At 39.6% G+C, this 17,160-nt stretch overlaps 1 protein-coding gene across 2 annotated transcripts; it reads right to left on the bottom strand.

The window, feature by feature from the left end:
• Positions 1-2,060: 2,060 nt before the first annotated feature.
• Positions 2,061-12,327, bottom strand: LOC110013285. Of its 2 annotated transcripts, none has more exons than XM_020699435.1 (2): positions 7,589-12,327; positions 2,061-7,483 (listed from the first exon to the last, which is right to left on the bottom strand). In XM_020699435.1, exon 2 carries the CDS (start codon positions 5,817-5,819, stop codon positions 4,782-4,784), a length of 1,038 nt encoding a protein of 345 aa, XP_020555094.1. In that variant the 5' UTR covers positions 5,820-7,483; positions 7,589-12,327; the 3' UTR covers positions 2,061-4,781. The 2 variants fall into 2 exon arrangements, with proteins under 2 accessions (XP_020555094.1, XP_020555095.1); XM_020699436.1 differs by having other exon boundaries at positions 2,061-7,464.
• Between the last annotated feature and the right edge of the window lie 4,833 nt (positions 12,328-17,160).

The raw sequence follows: 17,160 nt of genomic DNA, 5'->3' as shown, positions 1-17,160 counted from the left end.
TCGAAAGAAATCCCTGCAGGGTCGCGTGTTTGATGCAATTTGATAGCCGAGGGTTGAAGCTTTGCATATGTATCGTCATCCAAGATCAGTAACCGAAAGGTCTTGCTACCATAAGTCCAAACATTGCATTAATGAATCGCCACGCGTCATCCATGCAACCGACGGCTCGATCACCGAAGCACCACTTGTCATCCATCCGCTCGCTTCAGCAGGGCGCGTCTTTCCACACAGTGGCCTATATATACCCTTCCCTTTCAAAATCCGCCTGCTCCATCACTTCGCCCTCGACATCGGCAGTGAGGAGGTACAACTTCATGACCTTCCTCCTCATCCAGGTCGAGGTGCTTCCCCCAGCATCGAGATGGTCGGCTCGCAGGAGGGCGAAGCTGCTGGTCTTAGCCGCCATCGGAAACGTAAGCACAGGTCGCCTTCTAAGTCAAAGCATGGGAGGCCACTCTTTCACAGGCGATCCGAAGAGGAGGCCGCCGCTGCTCGAGCTGCCGAAGATGAAAATTTGAAGTGTTTGAAGGAGGTCGAGGAGTGGGAGTCGTCTGCCCTGGCCACTCATCGCACAGAATCTCAAAAATCCGCTGAACTGACCGGGGCCCGACTTGCACCTAACTGGAAGGTCTCTAATCATAGCACTATCCTGAACAGCGAGGCTGGGCAGGAATCTTACGAGATCTACAGGCACACCAACCTACCCCGTGACCAGGCTGCACCTCTATCCTACCCCTACCCTCGACTGGAGCAGTACGGTGCTCATGCCCTGGCGCAAGTAATTGCTTCGACTTTCGTACTTGTCTCAACTTCTTCACTTCTGACCCTATGTACCATTTCCGTAGGCCGGGTCGTTCATGCGATCATTGTCACTAAAATGCACCGTCCTCTGCAAGCGTCGCCAGGAGGCTTAAGAAAAATACCGGGAGATCTGAAGTGACTTCCAAGCGAAAGAGAAGGAATGGGGAGAGGAGCGCCGGCGTCTTGATGAGGTGAAGACAGGTTTAGAGGCGGAGGTCGCTCGGTTGAAGGAGATCATGGAATCCCATGGTGCCGAGGTTGCCAGGGCGCGTGAAAAGGGCCAAAGGTCTGGCTTTTCTGCTGGTCAAGAAGCAGGTCTCATTCAAGGTCGCACAGAAGGTCGGGAGGAGTTCTTGAACTCTGTTGAGTTTGATGCTCGAGTTCGCAGTGCTAGGTTGGAAGGAGCCCGAGATTTCTTGAAGACTCCAGTCTTCGATACTGCGGTCGAGAACAAGGCGAGCATCTACATGACGCAGGGCTTCAACAAGTGCAAGGCTCAAGCCAATAAATTAGAGGCATTTGCTGAAGGGTTCGACCAGAACCAACTCAACCCCTTCGTGGATGAGAACTTCCAACCATACCCTGTAGAGCCGTCTCCTCAGATTGAAGGAACTGAGTTTGCGAGCTTAATGGATGAGGTGGAGGCCATGGATGAATGAGCTCGATCGCTCGACCTTGTGACCAGAATTCCTGCAAATACTGAATTTTTTGTATAAATCAAGGGTTAGAGAATCAATCACATTTTGACTGTTCATGCTTTTTGATCGCATATTTTGTAATGATTTTGGAATTTTGGCCATATTTATCAATTCCAACAATTCAATGCATGATAGTACTTCTAATTATTCGAAAGATGTGTAAACAATGTTCTCGAATATTTGGATCTGACACCAATGCAATGTTTTCCAAGTACTTCCACAGGTCGCGCCTTTTATAGATCGAATGATCATTTACAGGTTTTACGATCTTTCTCAGATCTTGTGATCTTTTGCAGATTCTACGATCTTTTTCAGATCGAATGATCTTTTTCAGATCTTGTGATCTTTTTCAGATCTTGTGATCTTTTGCAGATTCTACGATCTTTTTCAAATCGAATGATCTTTTTCAGATCTTGTGATCTTTTGCAGATTATACGATCTTTTTCAGATCGAATGATCTTTTTCAGATCCTGTGATCTTTTGCAGATTCAAGAATTAAACAGAAACTAAATGCTCAACAAGATAATTGCGAAAAAAGAACACGATATTTATATATGCCAGCGATCTTGTTTAGATACAGTATACATGACTTTTCATCAACCTAAAACTTGACCTTTCTCAGGTACAAAAGCGATCTCTTTGACCTTTTACAAGCTCACAATTACGCATAGAACTTTTTCAAGTTTTGAACGTTCCATGGTCTGGGTAGATCTCAACCATCCATATCTTGCAGGCGGTAGGTGCCTCTCCGTTTGATCTCTGTAACTTTATAGGGTCCTTCCCAGCCCAGGTCAAGCTTCCCCACATGCTTTGAGACCTCTACTTTCTTCAGAACGAGGTCTCCAACTTGGAATTTTCTGGGCCTCAATTTTTTGTTGTAACTTTTCATCATCAAGCCCTTATGATGTAGCATTTTTGCGTATGCGACCTCTCTTTTTTCTTCGATCACCTCCAAGTCCAACAAGCGCTCCTCGTGATTGGTTGCAGGGTCATACATAGTCACTCGATGTGATTCCTCGCCTATCTCTGTAGGAATAAGAGCTTCAGTACCAAATACAAGGCAAAAAGGAGTTTCACCTGTTGAGGATCTAGGTGTGGTTCGGTATGCCAACAAGACTCCAGGTAATTCATCCAACCATGACCCTTTAGAACTTAACCTTGTTTTCAAATGCTGAAGGATGGTCCTGTTAACGACCTTGACCTGCCCATTCGATTGCGGATGTCCTACTGCATTGAAGTTTTGCTGAATCTTCAGCTCTTTACACCAATTTGTGATTTTCTTCCCTTGGAATTGAGTGCCATTGTCTGAAATCAAAACTCTAGGGACCCCGAATCGGCATATGATATTCTTCCATATGAATTCGATCATATTGCCCTCCGTCACCTTAGCTACAGCCTCTGCTTCTACCCATTTAGAAAATACTCCACGGCCACCACAATGAATTTTTTCTGAGATCGCGCGGTGGGGAAAGGTTCTAAGATGTCTATCCCCCATTGATCGAAGGGACAAGCGATCTTAACTGCTTCCATTTGGGTCCCTGGTGCATGCATTTGTGCTGCAAACTTTTGACAGGCCTCGCATCTCTTGACCAATTCTTCATGTCTTTCACCAGGGTTGGCCAAAAATACCATTGTCTGATAACTTTTTATGCTAATGACCTTCCTCCAGAGTGATTTCCACAACTTCCTTCGTGAATTTCCATCATCACGTATTCAGCTTTCTCCGGATCAAGACATTTCAACAAGGGTCCTTCTATGGTCCTCTTGTATAACTGTTCATCAACCAATGTGAAACGAGCTGCTCTTGCTTTCAATCTCCGTGCAGCAATGGAATCAGCCGGTAAAATTCCCTCTTTCAAGTATCGAACAATTTCATCCTTCCATGATGCCTTTTCGCTCACCGTATTAACATCAACACCTTCGGCGATCGCGGATGTTTCCTTGACCATCACTGTAATCTTACGATCTCTAATTCCTGATAGAGTAGCCCCAAACTTCGATAATGAATCGGCTTTGTCATTTTCATGTCGTGGGATTTGATGCACCTGACACTTGTTAAATTTGGACATTATGGATTTTGCTTTGGTGTGGTACAATATCATGCGCTCTTCTTTGGTCTCATAAGTCCCCTCTATCTGTAAAGCAACAAGTTGTGAATCTGTGAAAACTTCTAGATCTTTCGCACCCGCTTCTAGTGACAACTCCAAACCCATGATAAGAGCTTTTATTCAGCCTCATTATTGGTGATCGAAAAAGATAGTCGTGCTGCGACCTCGATCTCTACATTTTTCGGACCTTGTATCAATATCCCGATTCCTCCATTTCCCGCATTAGAGGATCCGTCAACGTGCAACATCCACTTATCTAGCCTGGGCCCAATCTCAGGCTCACCAATGAGCTCAACCATGAAATCTGCTAATATTTGTCCTTTCAACGCCGTACGGGCTTGATATTCGATATCAAATTCTCCCAGTTCTACTGCCCACTTCACAAGCCTACCTGAGGCTTCTGGTCGCGCCAATACATTACGGAGCGGATGATTGGTTAGGACGACTATGCGATGACCTTGGAAATAAGGTCGCAGTTTACGGGCTGTTACAATAAGCGCAAGTGCTAGCTTCTCGATCTGCGCATACCTTTTCTCTGCTTCGTGCAACATCCTGCTCACATAATATATCAGACTCTGCAACCCCCTCTTCTTCTCTAACCAAAGCCGAACTAACTGCACTCTCCGAAACAGCCAGGTATACATACAACACCTCATTTCCCTTCGGATTTGCTAGTAGCGGTGGTGAGCGCAGGTATGTTGTTAAGTCTTGAAACGCTTGTTCACACTCATCCGTCCACTCAAAATTCTTGGTCTTTCTCAACACTTTAAAGAAAGGTAGATTTCTATCCGAGGATTTTGAAATAAAACGATTGGGAGAAGCAAGCTTACCAGTAAATTTCTGGACCTCTTTAACGTTGGTTGGCGACTTCAGCTTCAGTATTACTTCTATTTTCTCGCGGTTCATCTCAATTCCACGTTCGCTGACTAGATAGCCCAGAAATTTTCCTCTTGTCACTCCAAAGGTGCACTTCATTGGATTCAACTTCATTCTGAATTTCCTGAGCGTTGCAAAGGTTTGTTCAAGGTAAACTATATGATCCCGCGACCTCGAGCTCTTCACCAGCATATCGTCAACATAAACCTCCATAGTTCTCCCGATCTGATCTTCGAACATCTTGTTCACTAGGCGCTGGTAAGTGGCTCTTGCGTTCTTCAGCCCAAAGGGCATCACCTTATAGCAATATATTCCCCTTTCCGTCACAAATGAAGTCTTGCTCTGATCGTCTTCTGCCATGAAAATTTGATGGTAGCCCTGGTAAGCATCCATCAATTCGAGGAAGTGGATATGGATCCTTTGGGCATGCTTTGTTCAAATCTGTGAAGTCGATGCAAACTCTCCATTTTCCTCCTGGCTTAGGAACTACCACAACGTTGGATAGCCAATCTGTATATTGGACTTCGGTAATGTACCCTGCACTTAACAGCCTTTCTACCTCTTCCCTGATCACCTGGTTTTTCTCCGCGCTGAAGTTTCTCTTCTTCTGTTGCACAGGTCGCATGGTAGGGTCTACGTTTAACCTGTGAACAGTCACTTCCGGTGCCACACCTACGAAATCAGACGAGCTCCATGCGAAAACATCAACATTTCTCCTTAGTAACGATACCATCATGGTTCCCAATTGCTCGCCCAAGTGCGACCCTATCCTGGTAGTTTTAGAGGGATCTCCCTGGATCACCTCTACAATCTTATGAGTCTCAGCCGGCCGAATTCTTTCGGTTTTCTCTTCAGGTATCTGGTCTCCTCCTTCAATAACATCTAATTTTCTCCTTTTATCCGTGCTTTCACCATTTTTCAGGGATAAGTTATAGCATTTACGCGCTTCTTCCTGGTCGCAAATCACCTCACCTATTCCAGCTCTCGTTGGAAATTTTATTTTCAGATGGTACGTAGACACTATTGCTCGGAATGCATTCAGCCCAGGTCTTCCAAGGATTACATTATATGCAAAGGGCGTGTCTACAACTAAGAATTTGATCATCAGCGTTTTTCTTCGAGGTTCTTCTCCCATAGACACAGGTAGATCTAGGGTTCCCAATGGCACAATCTCAGTGCCACCAAACCCAACTAGCGGGGTTCTCACAGGTTCTAACTCCGCGTTTTCTAACCCCATCTTGACAAGAACATCCCGGAGGATGATATCCGCTGAACTTCCATTATCAATCAGAACATTCCGGACGGTAAAGTTGGCTATATCGAGTCTGATCACCATAGGATCGTTTTGCGACCCCACTCTTCCTGCCACATCCTTGTTCCCAAACGTAATTTCCTCCTCTGCTCAATATTTGCAATCAGTTGATCACGCTGAACATTTCTATTCTGCCGCTTTCTAGATCTCCCAGAATCACCCCCTTCTGGCCCTCCTGCGATAGTATAGATTATGCCTTTCACAGGCGCATTACTTCCCAGATTAGCTTCTTTTAGCACACCTTTCCCTTTGTCTTGCCTCCTGTCGGGACTCCTAGATCTACTTCTCCGAACCACAGTTTCCTCAGCACGAAATTTTAACACTAGCTCTTTAAAATACCCTTGTCTTATCAGCCTCTCAATCTGGTCTTTCAATTGATAACACTCTCGTGAATCTCGTATGGCGGGGCCATTTTAACATATCTGACTTCTCTACACTCAACAACGCCTTTGTTCGGGTACTGTTCAAGGGTGTGTACCGGTGGTATTTTGGTCAGTATGGAGGGTCGCGAGTGCGATCAGCGTTTTGCCTCGGATCTTTCCCAGATTCGTGGTCGCGAGTCCTTCCAGCACCTAACCACTCCCCATCTTTCATAGCATTCATTTCTTCTTCGTTAATATATTTTTGTGCCAAGCGCATCAATTGTTCCACATTGGTTGGCGGTCTCTTGCCAGAGTAGAGGCGAAAGGTCATTTCTTCAACCCGTGAATAAGGATGCTCACCATCATGTCAATACTTAAATCTTGGACCTCCAGAGTCTCGTTATTAAATCTCCCCATAAAATTTTTTAAGGTCTCATTTTCTTTCTGCCTGATAGTGAATAAATAGGTCGCTGATCTCTTTTGCTTTCTCTTGCTCGCAAAATGAAAAACGAATTTCTACACCAACTGTTCGTGTGATTCAATGCTACCCACCGGCAAACTCATAAACCACTCTTGCGCCTTCCCCGTTAAGGTAGTCACGAATAGTTTTGCTTTAATAGGGTCCGTTTGTCCATAAAGATTCATTACTAAATCAAATGTGGACACATGCTCTTGCGGGTCCTTCAGACCGTCATATTTTGGTAAATCCGGCATTTTAAAAGTCGCACTTACAATTTCACTCAGAATTCTATTACAAAACGGAGAGTGTTTGTTCTGAGTAACTAATTCTCCTCTTCGCTTCAATTCATCAATCTGTTTCCCCAGCAAATGGATCTGTCTGCCTACACTGTCAACATCGGCTCTCGAGATCGCGGGTTCTCGTCTACGCCATCCACCTTGCGAACTAGACCCCACTTCAGAAGGGATGGCCGCGCGTCTCCTCTCGGGAGCTCTCCTACTCATCCCCTCAAAAATCCGCTCGGTCTCTCTGTCTCGTATTACTCTCCGTCGGGCATTTTCATTTTCAGCGGGTTGTGTTCTTCTTTCATATGCCAAAATGGCATTTCTGCTAGCTTCCTCCATCATTCGTTGTAATTTTCCTTATGTCAATTGGACTATCCTTTCATTCCCCACCCTCGGGGTCTCCTCAATAGCCCGCCTACCACCTTCCGATCTTTCCATGTTTTAGGATTTATGTTTTATCTCCAAAATCGTTCCCACAGACGGCGCCAAACTGATCCGCCTTGATCACGTTTAACCTTGATCAATGATCTCGACCACCCACGTCACCGATTTGGACCTGTTATCTGGAAACAGAACACAAAGCTAGTTGGGATCGCCCCGACGACGATGTTCCGATGCCTAAGTCAGATGCTGAGATCGAAAGTAAAATTCGGCGATCTAAAATATAAGTGTAGATGAACAATGTACCTTCTCTCAGTGTGGACTTGGGGTATTTATAAGCGATTGAAGATGGGACCCTCCTGTTGGACAGGTGTTTGCTTCAGGCTCATCCATGCAATGACTCAGCTATTTTCCCGGTGGACACCTGTCCGATGGATAATATGGGTCGGATTCGGGTTCATGGGGCCCGATTTCAGACGTCATCAAGCCACAATGTGCCCCGTGCGATCCTGCGATCTGACTCTGTGATCTTGTTCATGTCTTTTTCTCGCATCGATCTGCGATCTTGTACGCGACCAACCAGCAAAATTTTTTTCTAATCAGCATCTCCTCGTGACACCCTCATCACGTACGAATTCAGTTGGGATTCATAAGATCATGCCACATGGTCATCATCACGTAGCCCATCGATCGATTGCCAAAACTGTTAAAACTAATTACAAATCGTACAACTATAGCAGTAGTACTGGAACCACGGATTCCAAGAAAACTAAGTGTTGACTTCTTAACCTGAGTTGTGGTAACCAAAAAAGGGGATTTTGGGATTTAGCAACTATTTTAAACTAAACCAAAAGCAAGAATAAATAATTAGGATAAAATCAAGAGAGATGAATTCTAGTCAAAGGGAGTGTATCACCCAATTATCACGTTCATCCTTGGTCACAAATAGTTAACTTCAAAATTTATTATCTCATTCACTGTCTCGATAGCATTCTATATCAATTTGATAATAAGATTTTGCATATATGAAATCAGTTAAACCTAGATCAAATAACTGAGTTAGTTGCAACTATCAAACCTAATTTTCTTATCCCTAGAAATAAATAATTCAAAGCACATACTTCATTTGCTTGGTCCTCGTACCAATCATTCATGGCAATCACAGTTCACCGATAGTAACAGGAAAATTAATAGCGAATCATTTTCCCAAAGCTACCACTATAATCAACATAAGAAATATTTGGAGAACTCAGATATGCACAAGACCCCACAACATAATAAAATGGTTCAATGTTTCCATTAAATTAGAAAAGAGAATTAGTTACATATAATGTGTATGAGAAAATCTAAAGTCCTAACGAGAAAACATAAACTATGGGGAGAAAGGGAGATGATAGAAGTTGGGAGATTGAGGGATCATTGAATATGGCACCTTTAGCTTAATTGTATCATTCATTCCCCTTTCAATTTATTTGAGTCAAATTAGGCCCTTTTAACTTTTTTAATCAAAACTCAACTTTGTCACTCCTATATACCAAAGTAAATAATTAAAATAATATATGCAATAAAATTATTCCAAATACGCAAGATAAGCACAAATAAGAGTAGTGAGTAGAATCATATCAAATACCCCTACATCGAGACCATGCTTGTCCTTAGTTATGTCTCAATTTAAAATACGCTAGTTATCCATGTATCACCGCTCAAATATTTCTCATGTCACTTAAAGTATATTACTTAAGTAAATATGTCTTAATAATCTGAGAACAAACACTTGTAGAATAACCTTTAACTCATTATCCTATTGACTTTATCAAAATCGGCTGAAACAAATCTCAACATCCTTACACAAGGTCACTCTAGTCACTCAAAAGTGTTTAAGAATTTAGATTGCACTCATATCAAGACATAAAATGTCTTTGCCATATGTTTACTTGTCAATCGAATCTCCACCAAAATGCGAATTAGTGCTTGATCAAAATATCTTTACATGGGTTGTAATGAGGCTTGAGACAAAGAATGGAAAAAAGATAAGATCAACTTGTGGCTCGTAAAATAGAATAGGATAATGTCAACTTAGTTGCTTACCTTTCCAAATCTCCTTCTTTCCATCATCGATTCAAGTGCATTAGACTAAAACTCCTTTTTTTCTGTTTTCATTCTTCTTTCTTTTTCTCTCAATTTTTTTTCTTTCGATTGGTGCTACTAATGTTTCCTTATATGCAACTTCAATCACTTCCTCCACTTCTTTTTATGTCAAACTTTGAAGTAACTAAGCCAATAAATTTCCCTTGTATGGGTACAAAAATCACTTTAGGAAACAACCAATAATGGGATAAATTGTCTTGAAGCTTTACCAAGAAGAAAAAAGGCCAAGGCTCAAATAAGATTTAATAGGGGAAGTCCAAGTAAGCTCTTTTGAAGGTCAAATTGGCTATTCCTAATTGCCCTTATCACTTTTATACACAAATGTTGAAAAATGTGATCTCAAATGCGTTATACAAACAAATTCTAGAATGAACACACTCTTTTGATTCCCTTAATCGATAGATTTGTATGAGCACTATTTAAGTGGAAGTGCTTTTGGATCAAAAGCTAACAACTAGGATCATTGTGTTAATTTTTGCATTCGTTTAATGCAACCAATGGGGCACATTGCACACAAACAAAGCATGCTTCTTTCGCCAGTTTCTCTTACTTATCTAAACTTAAACAAAAAAATCCATATAAGCCCACGAAGGTCACAAGGCTGCAATAAAAGAATTCAAAGGTTACACAGTGTTGGGTGGGTGAGCCCTTAATATTATTACAGAAATAATACACAAAGGTGTACAAGATATTAAGTGAAAATCACATCAACATAAAGTAGCGGAAATAATCGGTCAATCGAAGGCTCAGAGATCCAGATCCAATTCTTAGGCTTTACTCACGATCACTAAGATCAGCAGCCTTAAGATAAAATCCACGGTTACTCAAGCCGCACAAAGCTCTTTGGCCGCAAAGGCTCCTTTTTCACACTTAGTTCTTGCACACACTAAGTTACCCAAACCACGAATCGACCACCATATAAAGGCGGACCGAGAGAGGCGGTGACGAAGTCCCAAAAAGCATGGAAAAACCGCAAGAGAAAGAAGAGAAGAAAACGAGGGCGGTGCAGTGAATGAAGAAGAAGAAGAAAAACAACAGTTGGTAGAAAAGAGGGTGCTATGAAAAATTATATTTAATTTGTAAGTCAAACTGGGTCGGTGAGTCAAGTCGTGTCGTGGGCTTGGGCTTGGGCCGTCCAAGTGGGTTCTTGGGCCTACCTATTTTTGGTCATGGACCATCAATATTTTCCAACATATTCCCCCTTGGACCAGAACCCAAAAAAGAGCAAAGGCCCAAATGGAGAAGTTAAACGGATCTAGCATTCATCATAGCCGTTTTTACTTGCAAAACAAAGATGCTAGTAACAGTATTTGACTTATGATATTTCATACACAAAGCATAGCACACAGCAAGCACCAAGCAGATAGCGATGATATAAACCCATAGCCACCAAGGCTAAATCAAACAGCCACTACGGCTCAATCAGCCACTTAGGCTAATTCACGCCACCAAGGCACACAAAGAACTCAACTAGCCACTTAGGCATTCATATACGGCCACTAAGGCACAATTACACAACCACATAGGCTAAAATTGCCACCAAAGCAATGTCACAAAGACACGCAATCATATAGCTTCATCGAACCACTTAGACTTGTTCATAAAATCACTAAGGTTAATTAGACATCCACATAAGCTATTTTTTAAAAACATTTAGCCACTCAGGCTAATGACACAAAGACTAAACAATATCCACGAAGGAACATTACTTAATGCACTAAACAATAATATCACTCACAACACAAGTGTACATAGCTTTTATGGGCATAAAGCCAAAAAACATGTTCTTCAATAATAATGCACTTAGCGTAAAATTGCACATAGCATACATGAAGAGAAAACTAAGGATTCCCAAGCCAAACCTTGACCAGATACCCGCGACCTCAAGGGTCCGGCCAGGTGAGGGATTAGCGGGAATAAGCCTCAACTTTAACAGTATAAACATCCAAATTGGTAACAATATTTCAACAAATGCACTTAACGGATTTAATATTGTATCATATCTTACACTAAGCAAAATAATTCCGAAAATAACAATTACATCCTTGGAAATTTACAACAGAAAAAAATCGTCTAACCACAGAAATATTTAGAGATATTATCACATAAATTTTCCCCATCTGATAGTGGGAAAACAACAATTTCAGCAACTTCTTTTCAGCAGATTTTGTTGGCTAAAAACACTGAAAAAACAGCAGCAAAACAACAATATAAAAACAATAATTTTTGCCCTAAAAAACAGCAAAAACGTGCAATAATTTTACACCAATTCAGCAGCAATTATCGCATCAAAAGCAGCAATTTTAGCCAAAAAAACAACAGTAATTCAACACCAAAAGACAGCAATTTCAGCAAGAAATATCGTAAGAAATCAGCCCGAAAATTTCACAGAAAATTGCTAATCGAAAAACAAAGATAGTTAGATGTTACCATGGGTCTTCAAGATCAGAGCACCCGTGGCTCTGATACCACTGTTGGGTGGGTGAGCCCTAAATATTATTATAGAAATAATACACAGATGTACAAGATATTAAGCGAAAATTACATAAACATAAAGCAGCAGAAATAATCGGTTAATCGAAGAGTCAAAGAGCCAGGTCCAATTCTTAGGCTTTACTCACGATCACTAAGATCGGCAGCCTTAAATAATACCCAATGTTGCTCAAGCGGCACAAAGCCCTTTCGCCACAAAAGTCCCTTTTCACACTTAGTTCTTGCACACACTAAGTTACCCAAACCACGAATCGACCACCATATAAAGGCAGCCCGAGAGAGGCGGTGACAACGTCCCAAAACACTTGGGAAAACCGCGAGAGGAAGAAGAGAAGAAAACGAGGGTGGCGCAGTGAATGAAGAAGAAGAAGAAAAACAACAGTCGGTAGAAAAGAGGGTGCTATGACAAATTATATTTAATTTGTAAGTCAAATCGGGTCGGCGGTCAAGTCGGGTCGTGGGCATGGTCTTGGGCTTGGGCCGTCCAAGTGGGTTCTTGGGCCTACCTATTTTTGGTCTTGGGCTATCAATATTTTCCAACACACAGGATGATTCACACATTTCAGTCAAGACATATTAAGTCCAAATGTATGTTTCAGTACAAAAATACAAATTTTTCAGAAACTAATTCCCAATTTTCACAATAAATCAATCCCCAAACCACATTGCTAAATCAACAACATAATCAATGATCAATAACTTCCATGAATCGAGAATAAATAATGAAGCTTTCCCCACACCTAGAACATGTATTGTCCTCAATGTATGTTGCAATGCTCATATATAGAAAGATAAATGGAAAGTGAGAGGAGCAAGGGAACACTCCTAGATCGTTATGGAGTGCGACGGTAATTTCAGGCTGGCGATACTATGATACTGCCTCCTTTTTGGTTGGGTAGCACAACTCCTACTCCATTGCCAGAATAGGTGGAGCAACCATCTATGTGCAGTACCCATTTTCCTTTATCTTCCTTAGCTGGTGCTACTTTGGACATGAATTCTGTGAGTGCTTGGGCCTTAATGGTCGTTCTTGGCTGGTAAGGGATGCCATAATCACTGAGCTCTACAGCCAACTTGATCATTCCCTGAAGTCTTAGTTTTTCTATCATTACGGGCAGGGGGTATTAGTACAAACAATAATAGAATGTGATAAAAAGAAGGTCGGAACTTTTAAGCTGTTATTACAGAGGCAAATGCTAATTTTTCACCTTAGGGTAACGTTTTTTAGCCCTATGCAATAAATTACTGACATATTATTTTAAATCCCATCTTCCTCCTTAATGAGCACGGAGCTCACAACTACTGCCTTACAATGTGGTAGAGGTATAGTTACTCACTACGCACTAGCTTAGTAAGTAAAGACAGCTCAATGGAGTAGGTTCTCAACTCCTAAAAATCTTTTTGGTTTGTCTCGTCCCAAGTGAAATCTTTGGCCTTTCTTGGAGTTTTGAAGAAGGATAGGCTCGCTCTACTGACTGGAATATGAACCTGCGTTGGGCTGCTATGTGACCGGCTAGTTCACTGTGTTGCACGATAGGGCATCAGAATAGTTCATTGGACAAGGAACAATTGTTTCGTTCAACTAGTTCGTCAAGACGTTATTGTATCGATTCACCAACAAGAAGAAGACCAAAAGATCAGCCACTTACCTATTTTCTTTAAAGTAGAGAGAATGAGTCACGGATGAATTTCATGGACAAATGTGACATCGAGATGCTAGAAGTCCAAGATTTTTGTATTGAGATAGCCACTAACGTCCTAATGCATGGGCTAAACAAGGGAACATTTGGTTTTGCATTGGCACTTAACTCTTTTCATGTCAATGAAGTACTTTATGGAGGCACAATTATATCTACAAAAAGAAGAGATGATCCACTAAAGAATGGTATCACAGGGAACCGATAAAATAAAATATAAATGCAGAGAGGAAATTCCTGGAGGGGGGAGTGGGGGTATTCCGAAGAACTAAGATCACCACCAATCCACTGGTTCATAAATTATGTCGCTCATGGACAGAAGGTTGAGGGCTCTTATGGGTATTTAACATTTTTGTATGTCATAATGGCCCTAAAAGAATAGGGACACTCCAAGTAGGAAATACTCACATGAGCATTGCCATTTCTTTAAGGATAGGGGTCAGATTACTGAAAAATGCTATCAACTGAAAGATGAAATTAAAAGATTAATTCGTCAAAGTTGTCTAAAAGAGTTTGTGACAACGGGTTGTCAAATAAAGGTTCATTAGATAGCAACACTAAATCAGGAAAAATGGAGTCTAAGAATTAAATCCCTAGAGCAACGTTGGAGGGAACCGCCCAAAGGAGATGGAGCATTGAAGCAAACAGATGATAACCGTCTTTAGAGAGGGGTCATACATGATCACAAGTGGACCTACTATCCGCGATTCAGTAAGCTCAAGAAAGAGGTATACATGAATGATGAAAAGTGGTTGACCGGCATATCAATTTCTTAAGCCTCGTTTACTTTGATGTATAAGCTTGTATAAAAAAGTAGTATAGGTTAATGTAGTGTTTACTTTATTGTATAGGAGGGCAGTATAAAACCAAAGCCCTCTACTAATTACTATTACACATAAATAACTAATACCACCTTAGGAGGTGGTAAAAAATTAATTCCAAGGTTGCACCAAATATGAATGACTATTGTACCCTTGAAATTTGATTTCATAATAAAAATAATGGTGATGATGATGATTATTGTTATTGTTATTATTATCATCATCACCACCATTATTATTATTATTATCATTTTGTCTTCTAAATTTTGAAAATAAGGGCTCAGAGGTAATTTTTCTACCAAAAGCATGTGGATACATCAAAATAAACACTTGATAAAATATTCCTGTTTCGATAATACATAGAAGTAAACACCCAACTATTTATACAGTGTTTTTTATTTATTTATTTAATAAAGAATAATCCTATCATTCATATAATACAATCATCGAAGTAAACGAAATATTAATGTCTAGCAAACCAATAAAGTATTTCTTTTAATGATGGGAATCTAGTAGATGCCAAATGGCCATAGAATGACCAGATGGTCATTTCAGTGGATGTAGCTAACTTTGAGGTAACAAAGGTCTTCGTTGATAGTGGAAGCTCAGTGAACATCATATTGTTGATCGTCCTCTGAAAAATAGATTTTGATGTCGCAACACTTCTTCCAGTTTCCACACTGCTAGGATCATAGGTTATACCATTAGGTATGATTGACTTCCCAACATCTTTCGGATTAGTACCTAAAAGAAAGGCGATGATGTTAAAATACTTGTTGGAAGATGAACCTTTTGTTTGGTTATAACATGGTAGAGGGGAGGCTAGAACTAAACAAATTTTTAGGTTGTTGTGTCAATGTTTGAAACTTAAAATGAAGCTTCCTACCAAGAATGAAGTGCTATGAGAGGAGACCAAAAGATAACGAGAGAATTCTACAACATATCTACAAGACCATCCACCCAGCAACTAACTTTATTTTGGAGTCTTGCAGGGTAAGTGTAGATGGTTGCAACAAGTCATCTATTGCTTGATGCAGGGGAAGAAAGCAAGCGTATAAAATTGCAGAGGCTTGAATTAAACTTTCCAATCATAAGCTTATCAAGTTGTTATCGAGAGAAAATTGTACGGTGACTAGAATTAAGGCGCAGATCAACAAAAGAATGAAAATGACGAAATTGATTTTATATTTTGGAAGACTATCAAATTTCAAAAAATAAATCTTAATATCACTGTTCAATTAAACATGGGATCAAATGCAAAGCTTATTAGATAAAGAAAGATGAGTTTTGGGCTGGAAAAAACAAGATCAAAGAGCAGGATGTCTAAAAGATGTTACAAGATCATAAAGGAGGATGTCCAACAGTGGTGGAGAAGCGGTACGATAGTTTTTCATAAATAATCGATTTTCTTTAGTCACTAACAAATTATTATTGATTCTTTAGTTAGTTAACTATGTAGTCCCCTTGGTTAACAAAATAGTTCAACTGTTATAATTAATAAATAACTTTGTAAGTATTCTTAGTGACAATGAATTTTGTCATTTAATTTTTCTAATTATCTAAATCTATTAAGTTATTTGATTATTAGTTAGTCAAAATAAATAGTTATTAAGTAGTTCGTTAGTTAATAGTCATTTGATTAATTGAGTAGCGTTTTTTTTCTTTTGAAAATCCATTTAGTTGAAATATATTTTGGAATTTACTAAATTAATTTCAAATATATATAGTTAATTCAATTGATATTTTAATATATATCTTGTTATCAAATCAACGGTCCACAAGTGTCAAAATAAAGTAATTTGCCCAATCAAATTATGCTTCATATGAGTCAAAGATTCTAGCCAATCAGAACACACCACGTAGACAACTGATGTATGCTCCAATCAAGTCAAGACAAATATATGTGATATTTATGCCTTTAAATTATCCAAATATTAAAGATATAAAAGTCAGAATGACGAATCATATTATTTCAAATATATGATGTATTTATCTCTTTAAATTAAATTTTAAAGAGATAACACAAAAGGTATTCAGATACACCACAACTCTACTTCTCTGACACCTATATAAAGGGGTCATTAAACCTTATTAAAAAAATACATAGAGATAGAGAAAAAAGAGAAAGCAAGGGAAGTAGGTAAATAATTCTCACTACAAAGTTTTTCAGATTCAAGAATATTCAAAAACGTTCAAGGCGGAGATCGATTCTTTTATCGAAGCTGCGCCACAAATTGTAGTGTTTAGCCCAGGATTACTAGTGCAAAGCTCTTGAAATAACGTTATCAATATCCAAATACAGTAAAACCTCTATAAATTAATAACCTTGGGACCATGAAATTTTATTAATTTAGAGAGATATTAATTTATCGATAAATTAATATTTTATTAATTAAAAGAGAGACTTTTTAAATTCAACAAATTTAGTACATATATACTGAAAATAAATGAATTCACATATATTTCATTAATTATATTCATGCATCAATTAATTTTCTGTAATTAATTAAATATATTCATGTAAAATATCAATTCATTTTATACAATTAACTATTATATTTATAGACGCATGTATCAATTCATTGGAATTACTTAAACATACATGTTTACATTAATTCGTTGCACTTAAATAACTATTATAGTCAATTAAATATATTCAGGTTATGATGAATGAAACATATACTATATAAATCTCAATATGAAAATTAAATAATTCATA

This window comes from Sesamum indicum, unplaced genomic scaffold, assembly GCF_000512975.1.
Source record: "Sesamum indicum cultivar Zhongzhi No. 13 unplaced genomic scaffold, S_indicum_v1.0 scaffold00057, whole genome shotgun sequence".
NCBI lineage: Eukaryota > Viridiplantae > Streptophyta > Magnoliopsida > Lamiales > Pedaliaceae > Sesamum > Sesamum indicum.
Note: the sequence above shows the minus strand (reverse complement) of the source record. Positions and strands in the feature narration are given on the sequence as shown.

Bases quoted from the DNA above. Each gene is read 5' to 3' on its own strand.
- LOC110013285 (XM_020699435.1), bottom strand. From the start codon at position 5,819: ATGGTGATCAGACTCGATATAGCCAACTTTACCGTCCGGAATGTTCTG.